The sequence below is a fragment of the Colossoma macropomum genome, unplaced genomic scaffold (genome assembly GCF_904425465.1).
Source record: "Colossoma macropomum unplaced genomic scaffold, Colossoma_macropomum, whole genome shotgun sequence".
In the NCBI taxonomy this organism is placed as follows: domain Eukaryota; kingdom Metazoa; phylum Chordata; class Actinopteri; order Characiformes; family Serrasalmidae; genus Colossoma; species Colossoma macropomum.
Window position 1 is genome coordinate 5,581,530 of NW_023494808.1, and position 14,982 is coordinate 5,596,511.

Sequence of the window (14,982 nt, forward strand, 5' to 3'; positions counted from 1 at the left end):
TGGGACAGCAGTTACCCCTCAATTCTACACCAGTCATATCACCAAACAAACTAACTGCAGTTCAACCAACATGAACACTTAACGTGAGCTCATCAGCTCAGAACCTGAGCCCAAGTCTTAATGAACTTGCAGCGAAGAGAGGACACCAGGTGTCCAGTTCAAGCAGACAGGTAGATTTAAAAGAGCACCTGGGGACGTTTACATTTAGAATATTTCAAGTACTCATGTAATATTTCAAGATCTACTACAAGTGCCTGTACTTTACTGCTGAAGATTTTGCATATTTTGAATAACCAATGGCCACATGCTGTAGGGTACTGGTCATAAGGCTTTATGACACCTACATAAGCTTGTAGCGACAACTGACATAACCCTACATACGTGTTTTTAAATGCTTACTCCAGTAGGTGTAATTCGCTATGAAGGTTACATTTGCCAGTTTTGATCAAAGTTAGCTGAAGGAGCATTTATGACAGATGACACCTATTGGAATAAGCTTTTATAAGCATTTATGTAGAGTCGTATCAGTTGTCATGACAAGCTTATGTAGGTGTCATGTAGCTTTATGAACAGGACCCTACAGTAAAGTGTTACCCATTTTTCTCTGGGCCACAGATTTGTTGAGGTTTTCTTATATGGCCCCTCTAGTCTGAGGGTTTGTCCTACCAGCCTAAACTGCTGTAGGCTAAATGGGAGGGGCCAAACTGCTGTAGGCTGAATGGGAGGGGCTAAACTGCTGTAGGCTGAATAGTGGGGCCAAACTGCTGTAGGCTGAATGGGTGGAGCTAAATTTCTATAGGCTGAATGGGTGGAGCTAAACTGCTGTAGGCTGAATAGTAGGGCCAAACTGCTGTAGGCTGAATGGGCGGAGCTAAACTGCAATAAGATGAATGGGCGTGGCTAAACAGCTGAACGGGTGGGGCCAAACTGCTGTAGGTTGAATGGGTGGAGCTAAACTGCTGCAGGCTTAATGGGTGGAGCTAAACTGTTGTAGGTTTAATGGGTGGAGCTAAACTGTTGTAGGCTTAATGGGTGGAGCTAAACTGCTGTAGGCTGAATGGGCGTAGCTAAACTGTTGTAGGCTTAATGGGTGGAGCTAAACTGCTGTAGGCTTAATGGGTGGAGCTAAACTGCTGTAGGCTTAATGGGTGGAGCTAAACTGTTGTAGGCTGAATGGGTGGAGCTAAACTGTTGTAGGCTTAATGGGTGGAGCTAAACTGCTGTAGGCTGAATGGGTGTAGCTAAACTGTTGTAGGCTTAATGGGTGGAGTTAAACTGCTGTAGGCTTAATGGGTGGAGCTAAACTGTTGTAGGCTTAATGGGTGGAGCTAAACTGCTGTAGGCTGAATGGGTGTAGCTAAACTGTTGTAGGCTTAATGGGTGGAGCTAAACTGCTGTAGGCTTAATGGGTGGAGCTAAACTGCTGTAGGCTTAATGGGTGGAGCTAAACTGTTGTAGGCTTAATGGGTGGAGCTAAACTGTTGTAGGCTTAATGGGTGGAGCTAAACTGTTGTAGGCTTAATGGGTGGAGCTAAACTGCTGTAGGCTTAATGGGTGGAGCTAAACTGTTGTAGGCTTAATGGGTGTAGCTAAACTGTTGTAGGCTGAATGGGAGGGGCTAAATTTCTATAGGCTGAATGAGTGGGACTAAACTACTGTAGGCTGAATGGGCAATGGTTCTTCAAGGGTTCTTTAGTAAAGAAAATGGTTCTATACCATATTGGTTCTATATTCTATATTGTTTCGATGTCAAGCTTGTAACAATAGAAGGACCTGTTTTGGTACTATATAGAACCATTTTCAAAAAAGGTTCTATATAGAACCATCTGCAGCACATTCTCCATTAATCTGAAGAACCATTTCAGCATGCAAATGGTTCTTTGAATGTTGATGGTTCTGTATAGAACCACTGTCTTCTAATGAACCATCTTTTTTAAGAGTGTGGAGAAGAGCTCCATCCAGACCGCACTAAGGCTTCTGCTAAGCTCAGAGGTGGAAAGTTCTGGAGCTGTTTATCTCACTGTGCTGCCACTGAGCTGATGTTCTCTGATGGGATCATGAACTCAGAAGAGTAGAGACATTTTGGATCCAAAGCTGCAGAAGATCTTCAAAGAAAGAACGACCTGAAACTCACCAGCCACCTCTGAAAGAACAGTTCACCAGGAAGAGGAACCCAGTCCTGGATCTGTTTAAAATTAAGGCCATTTGGTTTGACATTTTCTTTCCAAACACAATGAAGTGACTACATTTTTAAGCTTGGCACCAAAGTCCAAACACCACTACAGGCCTCTACTGTGACACATACGTTAAACCTATATGTATGCGTGGACTATCCCGCCATCTAGTGTTAGAAATATGGTAGTGCAGATAGAAATGGTTAATGCTTTAATCCAAACTGCACTCAAATAATGCAACAGATGAGCTGTTAAAGAGCTCAGATACCAGAATCATATATATATATATATATATATATATATATATATATATATATGTGTGTGTGTGTGTGTGTGTGTGTATAATCCTTGAGTGGGACTAAACAATTTTATTTATTATCTGGGAAACAGATCAGAATCAGAAAGAGCTGAATATCTCTTTTTAATTACATATATTGTTTTAATAGAAAATAATATTTACCAACACATCACTACGACACTTAATGCGTACATTAACAGCAGCAAAACAATAAAAAATAACACAAAAGTAAGATATGTTGCAATGAATACATAAAAACAAATAAATAAATAAATAAATAAATAAATAATAGTAAGCAGATATTGAGGGATTCAATATATGCTGCAAAGCTCCAGACATTTGAGGAAAGTACTGCTCTTCTTATCATTTACTATTTTTATTTTTAGAATTTTTTATTTATTTCTTTTTATCATTTCTATTTTAAACACCAAGGTTTTTTGGAACTGAATTTGAAAATTTGCTTTCATGAATAAAAAAAAAAAATAGAAAAAAAAAGTTCTGCTTTTACAGCGGAGTAATGCGTCATGTACAAAAACACGAAGCTCCTGCTGTGATTGGCCGAAGCAGGGACACTCGGTGCGTTCTGATTGGCTGCCGCGTCTTAGCCGCTGGTGCCATCACGAGAGCACTGCGGCTCTTTTCAGCGAGTCGGATCAATCGGCTCAGCTCTCCAGCATGAGTCGACTCCTTCGGTTCTCCACTCAACAGCACTGTCTGTTTTTTGATTAGCCAGGTTTACAGCATTATCTATCGTTTGTTCTTCAATAAAACCTTAGTCTGCTTTCTAATGAACGAAAATTGCGTTAAACGAATACAGTAAGATGTTAATAAATAGTCTGACTGGATGAACTCGACAGACAAGGAGAGTCAGAGTCAGAACTCAGAATAAATAGCGAGGCACACTCGGAAACACGGCTAAGACTGACACGAAAGCAGGTGCTGTAAATAACGGGAATATCGAGGAGCGGAATCATCTGTGCTGTTTTAATTAATAAATCCGGCTCCTCAACGCGAGTCGGCTCCCAACGTTCATCTAAAAGAGTCGACTCAAAGAACCGATTCAAAGAGTCGACCCAAAGAGCCGACTCTTTCTTGAACGACACGTCACTGCTTGCAGCGTCCTGATTGGCTGCCGCCGTTCGGCCCCAAAGCAAAAGGAAAAGAGAAGTTGGCTCTGGCGGAAGTGAGCAGGCGACGGGAAATGTGGCGGACCTAGCGCGGGATCAGCGGCTGTTTCTTCCTCCCCACGTTGTCGTTTCGGCTCCAGAGCAGAATGCCGGCCCCCCGGAGCTCGGCCCTGACCCCCGCCGCCCTGCTGTGGCTCTCTGCGGCGGCCGTGACCGCCGTTTTCAGCCCGGGGACGGACAGCGAGCTCACCTTTCTACTTCCGGCCGGACACACCGAGTGCTTCTTCCAGAGCGCCTCGAAGAACGGAACCCTGGAGGTGGAGTACCAGGTGAGCAGCTTCACTGGAACATCAGCAGGTGTGGGCTAAAGGACAGTGGTCAGCACCTGGCCAGTGCAGATCTCCTGGAGCTCCTTGAGCAGTGGTCATCAGCTCTGGAGATCCTGGAGGTCTGCACTGCTCAGGTCTCTTGTCTTGGTCTTGAGTCTAGGCAGACCTTCTGGACCTCCAGGGTGGCCTTAAGCAGTGGTCATCAACCCTGGACAGGACATCCTGGAGATCTGCCTTCCTGTAAGTTCCACCTCCAACCCCAATGTTCCACCACACGATGCGTCAGACAATTGTCTTCAGAGATCTTAGATTAGTTGAACAGGATGTGTTACATTTGGGTTGGAGGCAGAACCTGCAGGAAACAAGACCTCTACACACCTAAAAAGATGGTTCTTCAGGGGTTCTTTAGTAAAGGGAATGGTTCTATTTAGAACCGTGAGTTCCACGCTCTTAAAAAAAGATGTTTCTTCAAGGGATCTGTTGTGGAGAAAGTGGTTCTGTGTAGAACACTTAAAGAACGCTTTGCGTGGTTCTTTGCACTGTGAAATGGTTCTTCAGATTGATGGAGAATGTGTTGTATATGGTTCTGTACAGAATGTTTTTGAAAAGTGTTCTCCTATTGTCACTAGAACTGTCTGACATCATATCAATAGAAGGCTTTTTTTGGTGCTATAGAAATCCCTTGTCATAAAGGTTCTATATGGTTCTATATAGAACCATGTGCAACACATTCCATATAGAACCGTAACACATTCTCCATCCAGCTGATGAACTGTTTCACCATGCAAAGAACCCTTTTATCATGCAGAGCTTTTGCATGTCTTTGAATGTTCATGATTGTACATAGAACCGTTTTCTTTACTAAAGAACCCTTGAAGAACCATCTTTTTAAATAATGTTTATAGAACCATTTCATGCTTAAATGGTTCTTTGCATTGTGAAACGTGATGGAGAATGTGTTGTGTTTGGTTCTATATAGCATCAAAAAGGGTGTCAAACTTGTAAAAATAGAAGAACATTTTTGGTGCTACATAGAACCATTTTTCAGAAGGTTCTTTATGGAACCATATACAACACATTCTACATTAATCTGAAGAACCATTTCACCATGCAAAGAACTATTTAAGCATGAAATGGTTCGATATAGAGCTCATGGTTCTAAATAGAATTATTAGCTGTACCAAAGAACCCTTGGAGAACCATCATTTTAAGTATGTAGAACTCATGGTACTAAATAGAATCATTTCCTTTACTAAAGAACCCTTGAAGAACTATTTTTAAGTGCGCACTCCAGAATGAAGGTTGGACTGTTCTAGGTTGTTAAGCTGTGGTCAGCAGCTTCACAGACCTGTGGTCAGCATCTTTATTTTCAGGCTCCAGATCAATGACCCTCAGTCAGGTGAGCTTCAGGGTTCGGGGTCCGTGTTGACCGAGTTCCTTGGAGCAGGAGTTCTGATTTAGGATCAGGTTCCTCTTATTTAATTTGACTTTACTGACCAGAACAGATCTAGATCAGCGTCTGAGCAGCTCGTAAATACAGGCCACATCAATTATGGTAAGTAGGTCAGACCAGTGGTCAGCACATTCAGATTCAGATGTTAAACCAGTGACTTGTGGTCAGTAAGTCAATTTTCAGACTTTAGATCACTAACGTGTGGTCAGCACTAAACTGTGGTCAGTAGCTCCGCTTCAGAGGTTAGATCACTTAACTGTGGTCAGTAGGTCAGCTTTAGAGTACAGAACACTTAACTGTGGTCAGTAGATCAGCTTCAGAGTTCAGATCACTTAACTGTGGTCAGTCGGATCACTTAACTGTGGTCAGTAGATCAGCTTCAGAGTTCAGATCAGTTAACTGTGGTCAGTCGGATCACTTAACTGTGGTCAGTAGATCAGTTTCCGAGTTCAGATCACTTAACTGTGGTCAGTCAGATCACTTAACTGTGGTCAGTAGATCAGCTTCAGAGTTCAGATCAGTTAACTGTGGTCAGTTGGATCACTTAACTGTGGTCAGTAGATCAGTTTCATAGTTCAGATCACTTAACTGTGGTCAGTCGGATCACTTAACTGTGGTCAGTAGATCAGTTTTCATAGTTCAGATCACTTAACTGTGGTCAGACTGATCACTTAACTGTGGTCAGACTGATCACTTAACTGTGGTCAGACTGATCACTTAACTGTGGTCAGACTGATCACTTAACTGTGGTCAGTAGGTCAGTTTTAGAGTTCAGATCACTTAACTGTGGTCAGTCAGATCACTTAACTGTGGTCAGTAGGTCAGTTTCAGAGTTCAGAACACTTAACTGTGGTCAGTCAGATCACTTAACTGTGGTCAGTAGGTCAGTTTCAGAGTTCAGACCACTTAACTGTGGTCAGTAGGTCAACGTTAGAGTTCAGACCACTTAACTGTGGTCAGTAGGTCAGTTTTAGAGTTCAGACCACTTAACTGTGGTCAGTAGGTCAGTTTCAGAGTTCAGACCACTTAACTGTGGTCAGTAGGTCAGTTTCAGAGTTCAGACCACTTAACTGTGGTCAGTAGGTCAGTTTTAGAGTTCAGACCACTTAACTGTGGTCAGTAGGTCAGTTTCAGAGTTCAGACCACTTAACTGTGGTCAGTCAGGCCACTTAACTGTGGTCAGTAGGTCAGTTTTAGAGTTCAGAACACTTAACTGTGGTCAGTCAGACCACTTAACTGTGGTCAGTAGGTCAGTTTCAGGGCGTTATTTCTCAGAGCAGGGTTTCTTGGTAAACCTGAAGGCTGGTGGTCCGGTGTCCACAGTGATATCAGAATTGTATTGAAATCTGCAGATATTTGCCTAAACGTGATCATAATTAGACAGATCAGTGTTCCAGTGTGATGATGTGTTTGCTGAACTCCAGTGGAGCAGAGTGTTTCTATGACGCCGAGTCACGGAACTGAAATATCAGCACTTTATTCATTTCACTGCTTTAGTAACTGTACAGAAACACATTCTCACCTTCTAAAGAAAAACATCTCCAACGTGTGAACTTTACAGTAGAGGGCAAAAACCTCCTTCACTCTCAATGTAAGTTAATGGAAAGAAATTTATTTGAAGCCAATTTTGGAGCGTTTCTGTTTGTCCAGCCATCATGAAATTTTCACACAGCGTGAAAGACGGCGGCTGAGCTCAGATCATGCAGAAAACCCAAAATCAAATTTGGACAGTGATGAAACTTTCCATTCTTCTGTGATGTTAATCTAAGTTTAGTCCCCGTTTCCACATTTCTGAATGTAGATCAGCTTTGACAGATATGCACCTGAAAAACACTGCATATGAAAATCAGTCCAGTCTAGTAGGATTGTTTCTCCTCTGCTGCTGGACAGTCAAGACTTGCGGCCTGCCGTATTTTGCTAATTGAGAAATCCTGCGTTGTGAAACGTCCTCAGGCTGCGGCCTGCTGTCGTGTCTGTGGTCATGATGAGTCTTCGCGGAAAAGCTGTGCACCAGAGCAACGACTGTGACGGTGTCAGTAACAGTTGAGGTCGAACGATTCTGAATGTTTTTCTGATCCACACAGGAAAAAGTCATCTCTACTCTCGAAAAGGAGGTTGTAGTCCAGAAACGTTATCTTTCAGTCCATCTGCAGAGACATGTTGATAGGCTAACCTGTTTTTCTGCAGCGTTGTGTGTTTTTTAGACTGTAAGAACACGTCATGCCTTGAGTGAACTACGTGGAAATGTCTTAAATTTCCATTTTTTTTCCTCTACTGTCATGTTTTATGTCGAAAGCACTGACAGTCAAAAAGTAATGTAACCTTAACTGTATGTAGTATTATTTAGCAGTTGAAGGGGAGGAGAATTCCACCCTTTCTTCATAGCTCAGTGGCTGAGATGTCATTCAGAGAGGTTTGGTGTGAAATGGTTCAGATGTCTTCACAGTGGTGGTGATAGGAACCAGGGGTCGCCATGACTACAACACAAATATAGACATTTTATTTACTATCCAGAACCACCAGTGAACCTACACGAGTCTTCTGAGTTTATATGGAATGTTGATGATGGAAAATAGTGGAAAATCTGAAATAATAAGTTTTCTTTGGGGACTATTTTGCCTCACAGCGCCCTGCATGTATCCCTCCACCATGAATGGAGTTTAAGTTCTCTAAACTATCATAAAACAGTGTCTCAGTCATCAGGCAGTGAATTCATAACCATTTCATGTAGGAACTTTCTGTGAGGGAGCTTTTAGAGGTGGACGTCTGGTTCCTATCACCACCACTGTGAGCAGTTCTGACTCGGTAAGTTTATCTAGAACAGAGCGTTTCACACCAAACCACTCTGAATGACTCTGTTTACATCTTAACCACTTAATTATGCAGATACTTTGAGAAAATGTGAAATTTAAAACAAATGATGTAAACAATACAGTGATAATAGGACATAGTGAGCGTTTTTGGAGGCTTAGTGCTGATCGTCAAGTCCAGAATCAAAAAGAATCACTGAAAATGGACGGTTCAAATGAATCAGTTTGATCAGCTGACTCATTACTGGCAGTATGTACGTAGTCGAGTGTCCACATGTTTGCACAGCGGGCGTGAAGCAGCTCTGATGTTTGCATTCCGCTGCATGTCCGGGTTTAAACCCACCTCGCGCCATAACAACAGTGCATAAACGCTAATTAGCATCATTGATAGCTCATCATCAGGTTTCCCTGCAGGTGAATCAGGAGCGTTAAAGTAAATGAGGAAAGAAAACTCTGCAGTGCTGTGGACCTTCAGACCAAAGTCCAGCTCCTCCACTGTAATCAGCAGCCCACTGTTATCCGGCTCCTGTCCTGTAATGCTGAGCATCAGTATTTCTCCACGGTCTCCACTACCTGCATGTCCACTATCTGTCCAACAGTATCCAGACAGCTCTTTTAAAGGTTGGCCTTATTGCTGATACAGGAGTTCAGCTTGTGTGACCTCCATAGAAAAGCACTGACAACTGGAATGGGACACACTCTTAGAGCCTAAGGTCATCGTGGGTTAGAGGGGTATAAAGCCCCCCAGCATTGGGCTGTGGAGCAGTGGAACTGTGTTCTCTGGAGTGACGAAGCTCCATCCAATACCTTTGGGATGAGTTGGAGAGATCCAGGACTGACCATCCAACATCAGTATCTGAGCTCACTAATGCTCAATCAAATCCCCACAGCAATGTTCCAATGTTCCTCCTTCTTCCCAGAAGAGTAGAGGCTGTTACTGCAGCACAGACTCAGTGTTAACACCTTCATTTCAGAAGAAACGCTGGTGTCTACAAACTTTTGGACACTATGGTGTCCTCTAAATCACTGGTTCCTGTTCCAGGTGTATCTCATGTGTGGAACATATTTGTGTTTTGAATTATTGTTTTTCATAATCATGAAGTCATTTTGCCCTATAGGTGTGTAGTTTAATCAGGGGCGTCACCAGAGGTTCATGGAGGGGGGGGCTAAGCCTGTATTGGGGGGGTCTAGGGTGGCTAAGCCTGTACTGGGGGGGCCTGGGGGTGCTAAGCATGTATTCGGGGGGGGGTCTGGGGGGGCTAAGCCTGTGCTGGGGGGGGGGTCTGGGGGGCCTAAGCCTGTACTGGGGGGGTCTGGGGGGCATTTTCAAATGATGTCAAAAACTGAAAAACGTATATATACATTTTTCATATATACAGTATGTATATACACAGTTTCAGTCTGTATGTGATGTATTTACTATGTGTATCATGTAATCATGTATTATATGTTTATTTTAGCTACAATCTAAAATCACTCGACTTCACTCGCTCAATTTTAGTCAGTATTCTTGAAGTTCATCACAGTTTAGCACAAGTTACAAAGCTCTCTTCCAGCAGAGCTGTTAGCCGGCCTGCTAACGTTAGCTAAACTTAAGCTAGCTTAGATAGCAACTCACAGTTCTTCAGATTAAAACAGGAATTTGAGGTCATTCCACTTTTAAATTGGTCATTTAAAAAAAAAGGCCTTTTTTACTGACTTTATAATTTATTATTTTGAGCGCAAACATTCAAAAAACAGTGACTCGCTAGCTTAGCATAGCACATACCACCTAACTAGCTAACTGTGAGCAAGTGATGCTTATTTTTGTGTTAATATTTAACATTTACAAATTATAGGATTAGGATTGAGTAAATGTCTGATTGAAAACCGTTGGTATGTCAAATAACCTGAGCGTTAGGCTCTAAACGTGGTCTGAAGCCCTGATTTAAGATGTCTTTGCAGTGAAAAATTTAATTCTGTCCCAAAAAAGTCTTGATCTGAATGTTTTAATATGAAATGACTGCATTTGAATTGAAATCTTATAGAAATGCTTCCCCCACATGGTTCAGCTCGACAGTACAGTGGTCATGTGCTGTTCACTGCGACGGGTAATGAAATGCAGTGTGTTAATATGCGGTGTGTGTTGGTGTTTTGCAGGTCATTGCTGGGGCCGGTATGGACGTGGACTTCACCATCGTCTCCCCTCATGGCGTCCAGCTCATCTCCGAGTTCCGTCGCTCTGACGGCGTCCACATGTACGTCCTTCACCCCGTTGGTTCTGATTGGCTGTTTTCAATCATTGACGCTGTTTTTCATGCACAGACTGTTTTTCTCCTGTTACTTATAAAAATGGACCAAAGTACAGACCAAAGTCCGGCTTCAACAGTCCGGCTACTGCTGTTCTAGATAAGGGTCTCAAACCACATAATCAAGTCTATTAGAGATGCTGAGCACCTCCACACGCTTTGAGGCGAGTGCGTGGTGCTAACTGGTGGGGTATGAGCTTCCATTGCTTGGTAGCTACATTAGCCTCGTAGCTCCAGGGCCAAAGTAAAGGAGCAAACCTCAGACACTGAACACGTCTCAGCAGATCAGCTACAATGTGACAGTGTGTGAATATCGCTTTAATGCTCTCTGCTGATCTTTAGGGTGGAGCCCACCGAGGAGGGCGACTATCAGCTCTGCTTCGATAACAGCTTCAGCCGATTCTCGGAGAAGATGGTGTTCTTCGAGGTCATCCTTGAGAGCGCAGCCAATGACGCGGGAGCGGACGATGAGTGGGCGGGGCTTGGAGAGCCCGAGAACCTGTTAGAGTACAAACTGGAAGATATCAGGGTAAGAAATCATTCCTACAACAGCTCACCTTCTCATTCAGAAAGGTTCTGTGTATATATATATATATATATATATATGTGTATATATATGTGTATATATATGTGTGTATATATATATATATATATATATATCACTGTTGTCAGAACAAAATCTCCATTTTTGTCGTTTTCAGTTTTTGACTTACATTAAAAGTAGAGTATGTTTTTTCCTTCATTTCTTCATTTCCACCATTTTGGAGATACAAGGTTTTGCAGATATATATATATAAATATAATATATATTTGGTGTTGTGCCAAAGTCAGAGAGCACCAGTATAATTTTCAGTAGAAACATTCAGTACAAGTAATTAATTTTTGAGGAGATATTTCTGAGAAAATGATAGATGATCCACTTGCATTAGGAAGGAGAAAGTCAAAGTAAACTAAACAAGAGTTTCCAAAAACTGGAGTTCAAAAACTGATTAAAAGCTACAGAGAAAATGTGGCTCCTAACAACCACCTGGAAGAGCTGGTCGACCCCAAAACTGCCCCCATCAGATAAACAGCGCTTAAAGCTTTCATCTCTGAGAGAGAGGAGAAAATCAAGCTGATCAGATCTGAAAACATCCACAGGTGTTTCTGTCCATCCTTCCACTGTGAGAAGACGACTCAGCGCTGTGGGTCTGAAAGGATGTGTAGCTGATCAAGAAGAGCCTCACTGAGAAAAGGAGACGGACACATCAAACAAAGAAGCTGAACGATGGACTGACCACCCCAGAGTCCAGACCTCAACACCACTGAATGTGTTTGATTACTTCAGGAAACGATCAACCAGCTTCTGAGACTGAACTTTGGAGGCGTGTCTGCAGATTCTTTGAGGAGCTGAAAGTGAGACTCCTGAAAAGAATGGAAGCTGGAATGAAGGGAAAGAGTGACTCACTGACTCTCACAGCTGAGACAGAACAGTGACTCACTGACTCACTCAAACAGCTGAGAGAAGATATTAGATTTAGCTGTTGAGGCTGTTTTGATTGGATATTAAATAAATAAAGGGTCTCTGACTTTTGCACAGCACTGTACACCCTTAAAAAAAAAGAAGGTTCTTCAGGGGTTCTTTAGTAAAGACAGTGGTTCTATTTAGAACAATATATACTACATATGTACACATTTTATATAAATACACTCAAGTGTTCTTTCATTAAATCAGTGGTTCTATTTAGAACCAAGAGTTCTCTATAGAACCATTTCTTGCTTTAAATGGTTCTTTGCATAGTGAAATGGTTCTTCAGAGTGATGGAGAATGTGTTATATATGGTTCTATTTAGAACAATTTGCATGCCTAAATGGTTCTTTGTGTGGTGAAATGCTGCGATTTGTACAACCTCAAGCCTGTTACAATAGCAGAACCCTTTTTGGCGCTACATAGAACCATTTTCAAAAAGGTTCTATATAGAACCACCTACAGCACATTCTCAATCCATATCAAGAACCATAGCACCATGCAAAGAACCATTTAAGCATGAAATGGTTCTATGTAGAACTCTTGGTTCTAAATAGAACCATTGTCTTCACTGAAGAACCTTTAAAGAACCATCTTGTTGAGTGTATCTATAGTAAATGTCTGTGTTTAATTATATTTTATAGTAAAATATTTTAGAACTGAAAGTTTGTATAATTAACATGCGTAACGTCAACGTGTCCGTCTCTCCGTAGGAGTCGATGGACTCCGTTCACCGTCACCTGGAGCGCAGCCGGCAGATGCAGACGGTTCTGCGGGCGTTCGAGGCTCGAGACCGGAACCTCCTGGAGGACAACCTGTGGCGGGTCTCCTTCTGGTCCTGTACCACTCTGGTGGTCATGCTGGTGGTGGCCATCACTCAGGTTTACACGGTGCGCCGTCTCTTCGACGACAAGAGGAGGGTCAGGTCCTGAGGCCACGCCCCCGTACCGCTTATCAGAGCCAATGGGAACTGAGTATCGGACAGGAGCAGGCTTGGGAGGGTGCAGAGGAGAGGAGGAGCTTAGATGAGTGTAGAAAAACCTCTTATTTCCCAATCAGGACGGTGACCAGCAGCGCGTTAACGCAGCGAGATTCTATTCCAGGCGGTTTTGGGTGATTCGTGAGTCGGTTCTTAATGAAATGTTGAAACTGAAGAAACGATGGTGACAGTATAGCAGCTGTTCTAACAAAATGCTGATTTTTCAGAAGAAGGCAAAAAATTGAATGTGAATGTTTGAAGTTTGGCAGCGTTTCTGTTGGTTCATTCATCAAGAAATGTTCATACAATGTGAAGAACAGCTGGTGTTTACAAATGGTGTTTGTGTATATATATATATATATATATATATAAATAAAACGTTGTCAGAAGAAAACCTCGTATCTCCAAAATGGTAACTTTACAGGAGAAGCAAAAAACCTACTTTACTTTTAATGTAAGTCAATGGAACCAGAAATTTTTCCAAGTAGTTTTGGGTCGTTTCTTTTGGTCCATTCATCATGAAATTTACAGACAATATAAAGAGTAACAGACATTTTCAAATTATGTCAAAAACTGAAAAACGACAAAAATGGAGACGCGAGGTTTTCTTCCAACAACAGCGATATATATATATATATATATATATATATATATATATATATATATATATAGTGCTATGCAAAAGTTTTTAGGCACCTGGGAAAAAGCTAGAAAGCAAACAGATTTGGGCAGTAAATGCTTATTAGCTCAGTAAAACACTGATATTAGAATAAATACGAATAATATTAATGCAATAACTAGTAGATGATACAGTTAGTAGCTCAGCTACGTCTTTAAAATCAAACTACACCTGTTTCTTTTTACTGTATTTGTGTTCATTTGTATTCGTTTTAACGTTACCGGGTTTTTGCGCTGCTGAAATGGTTTTAAACAGTGCGTCTCGGTGCCCAAGAGTTCTGCACAGTACTGTACGTTTTTAAATGCAGGTTAATACGACAGAGATTATATATTTATTGCATTAAATTAGTTTGTATATAAATTTTCATATCAAACATTGTATTTCTTTTTTTTAATAACTTCTTTTTTTTACACCATTTCAAAGCTCCAGTTGTCCTTTTAAGGAAAAAAAAAGTTTTTACATAATGTGAATGGATCAAAACTGGGCGTGCCAAAGTTTTGGCGCCCCTAAAATTCCATGTTGTTGTTGAATTTGTAAGTGAATAAGTGAACCCGTCCTCTTAGAGACACACTCCTCTTCATTTTAACGCACTTAATGTTAGTTGCTGAGTGTGCAAAAGTTACAGCACAATTTCTATGGTTTGTTTTCATTTTTTCCCAGTATGTATAATTCGGTAAATCAACAGTAATGGTGCGTTAAAATGTGCAGAAGTGTGTCTCTGTAGAGGACGTGTTCACTTATTTACTTAGAAAATCACAACATGGAATCAGACCCGGAGTGCAACTTTTTCCCAATATTAGAATCTAATTACATTAACTTGTATTGACGCTCCGAACGTTTTTCCTTCTTCTGAAAAGTTGCCACCGTGGAGATACGAGGTTCTGCCCCCACAGCGACGATGCGAATAAAGCGCTTCTCCTCTGCCATGTTTGTGCCCAGTAAGATTAAACCAGGCCGGCCGAGCTCCGGTCTGGAGGCGTTGGGTTGAAGTGCCTTGCTCTCAGCTCACAGCAGCTGCTTTAGGATCAAACGTCTCTCCTTTGGTCATGATTTCTGACCGCTGGACTTACAGCCACTCCTCAAAGGCAGCGACACAGAGCGGCTGGAGAAATGTGAGGCTGGTACGACACTTTCACTTCCTCGGTTTACTCGTTTACTCACCCTGAACGGGCTCTGTGGGCCGCGGCTCGCTGGCTTTACCTCCAGCTGTTCAGATGAAGTTTGTTTAACCTTCCTCTTCGGTCGACCCTCAGAAAAGAGCAGAGCGCACTGAGCGTCAGTGACGTCCTGCGGGTCACTCCAGTCTTCCATTTCATCTGGAACGCTGCCGCTCACTGT

The 14,982-nt window shown here is 42.1% G+C and overlaps 1 protein-coding gene across 1 annotated transcript; it reads left to right on the forward strand.

Annotated features, from left to right (window-relative positions):
* Nucleotides 1-3,623: 3,623 nt before the first annotated feature.
* On the forward strand, nt 3,624-13,397 carry tmed1b (transmembrane p24 trafficking protein 1b). Its single transcript, XM_036557825.1, has 4 exons — nt 3,624-3,928; nt 10,331-10,428; nt 10,822-11,008; nt 12,700-13,397. Exons 1-4 carry the CDS (start codon nt 3,746-3,748, stop codon nt 12,916-12,918), a joined length of 687 nt encoding a protein of 228 aa, XP_036413718.1. The 5' UTR covers nt 3,624-3,745; the 3' UTR covers nt 12,919-13,397.
* The last annotated feature ends 1,585 nt before the right edge of the window (nt 13,398-14,982 follow it).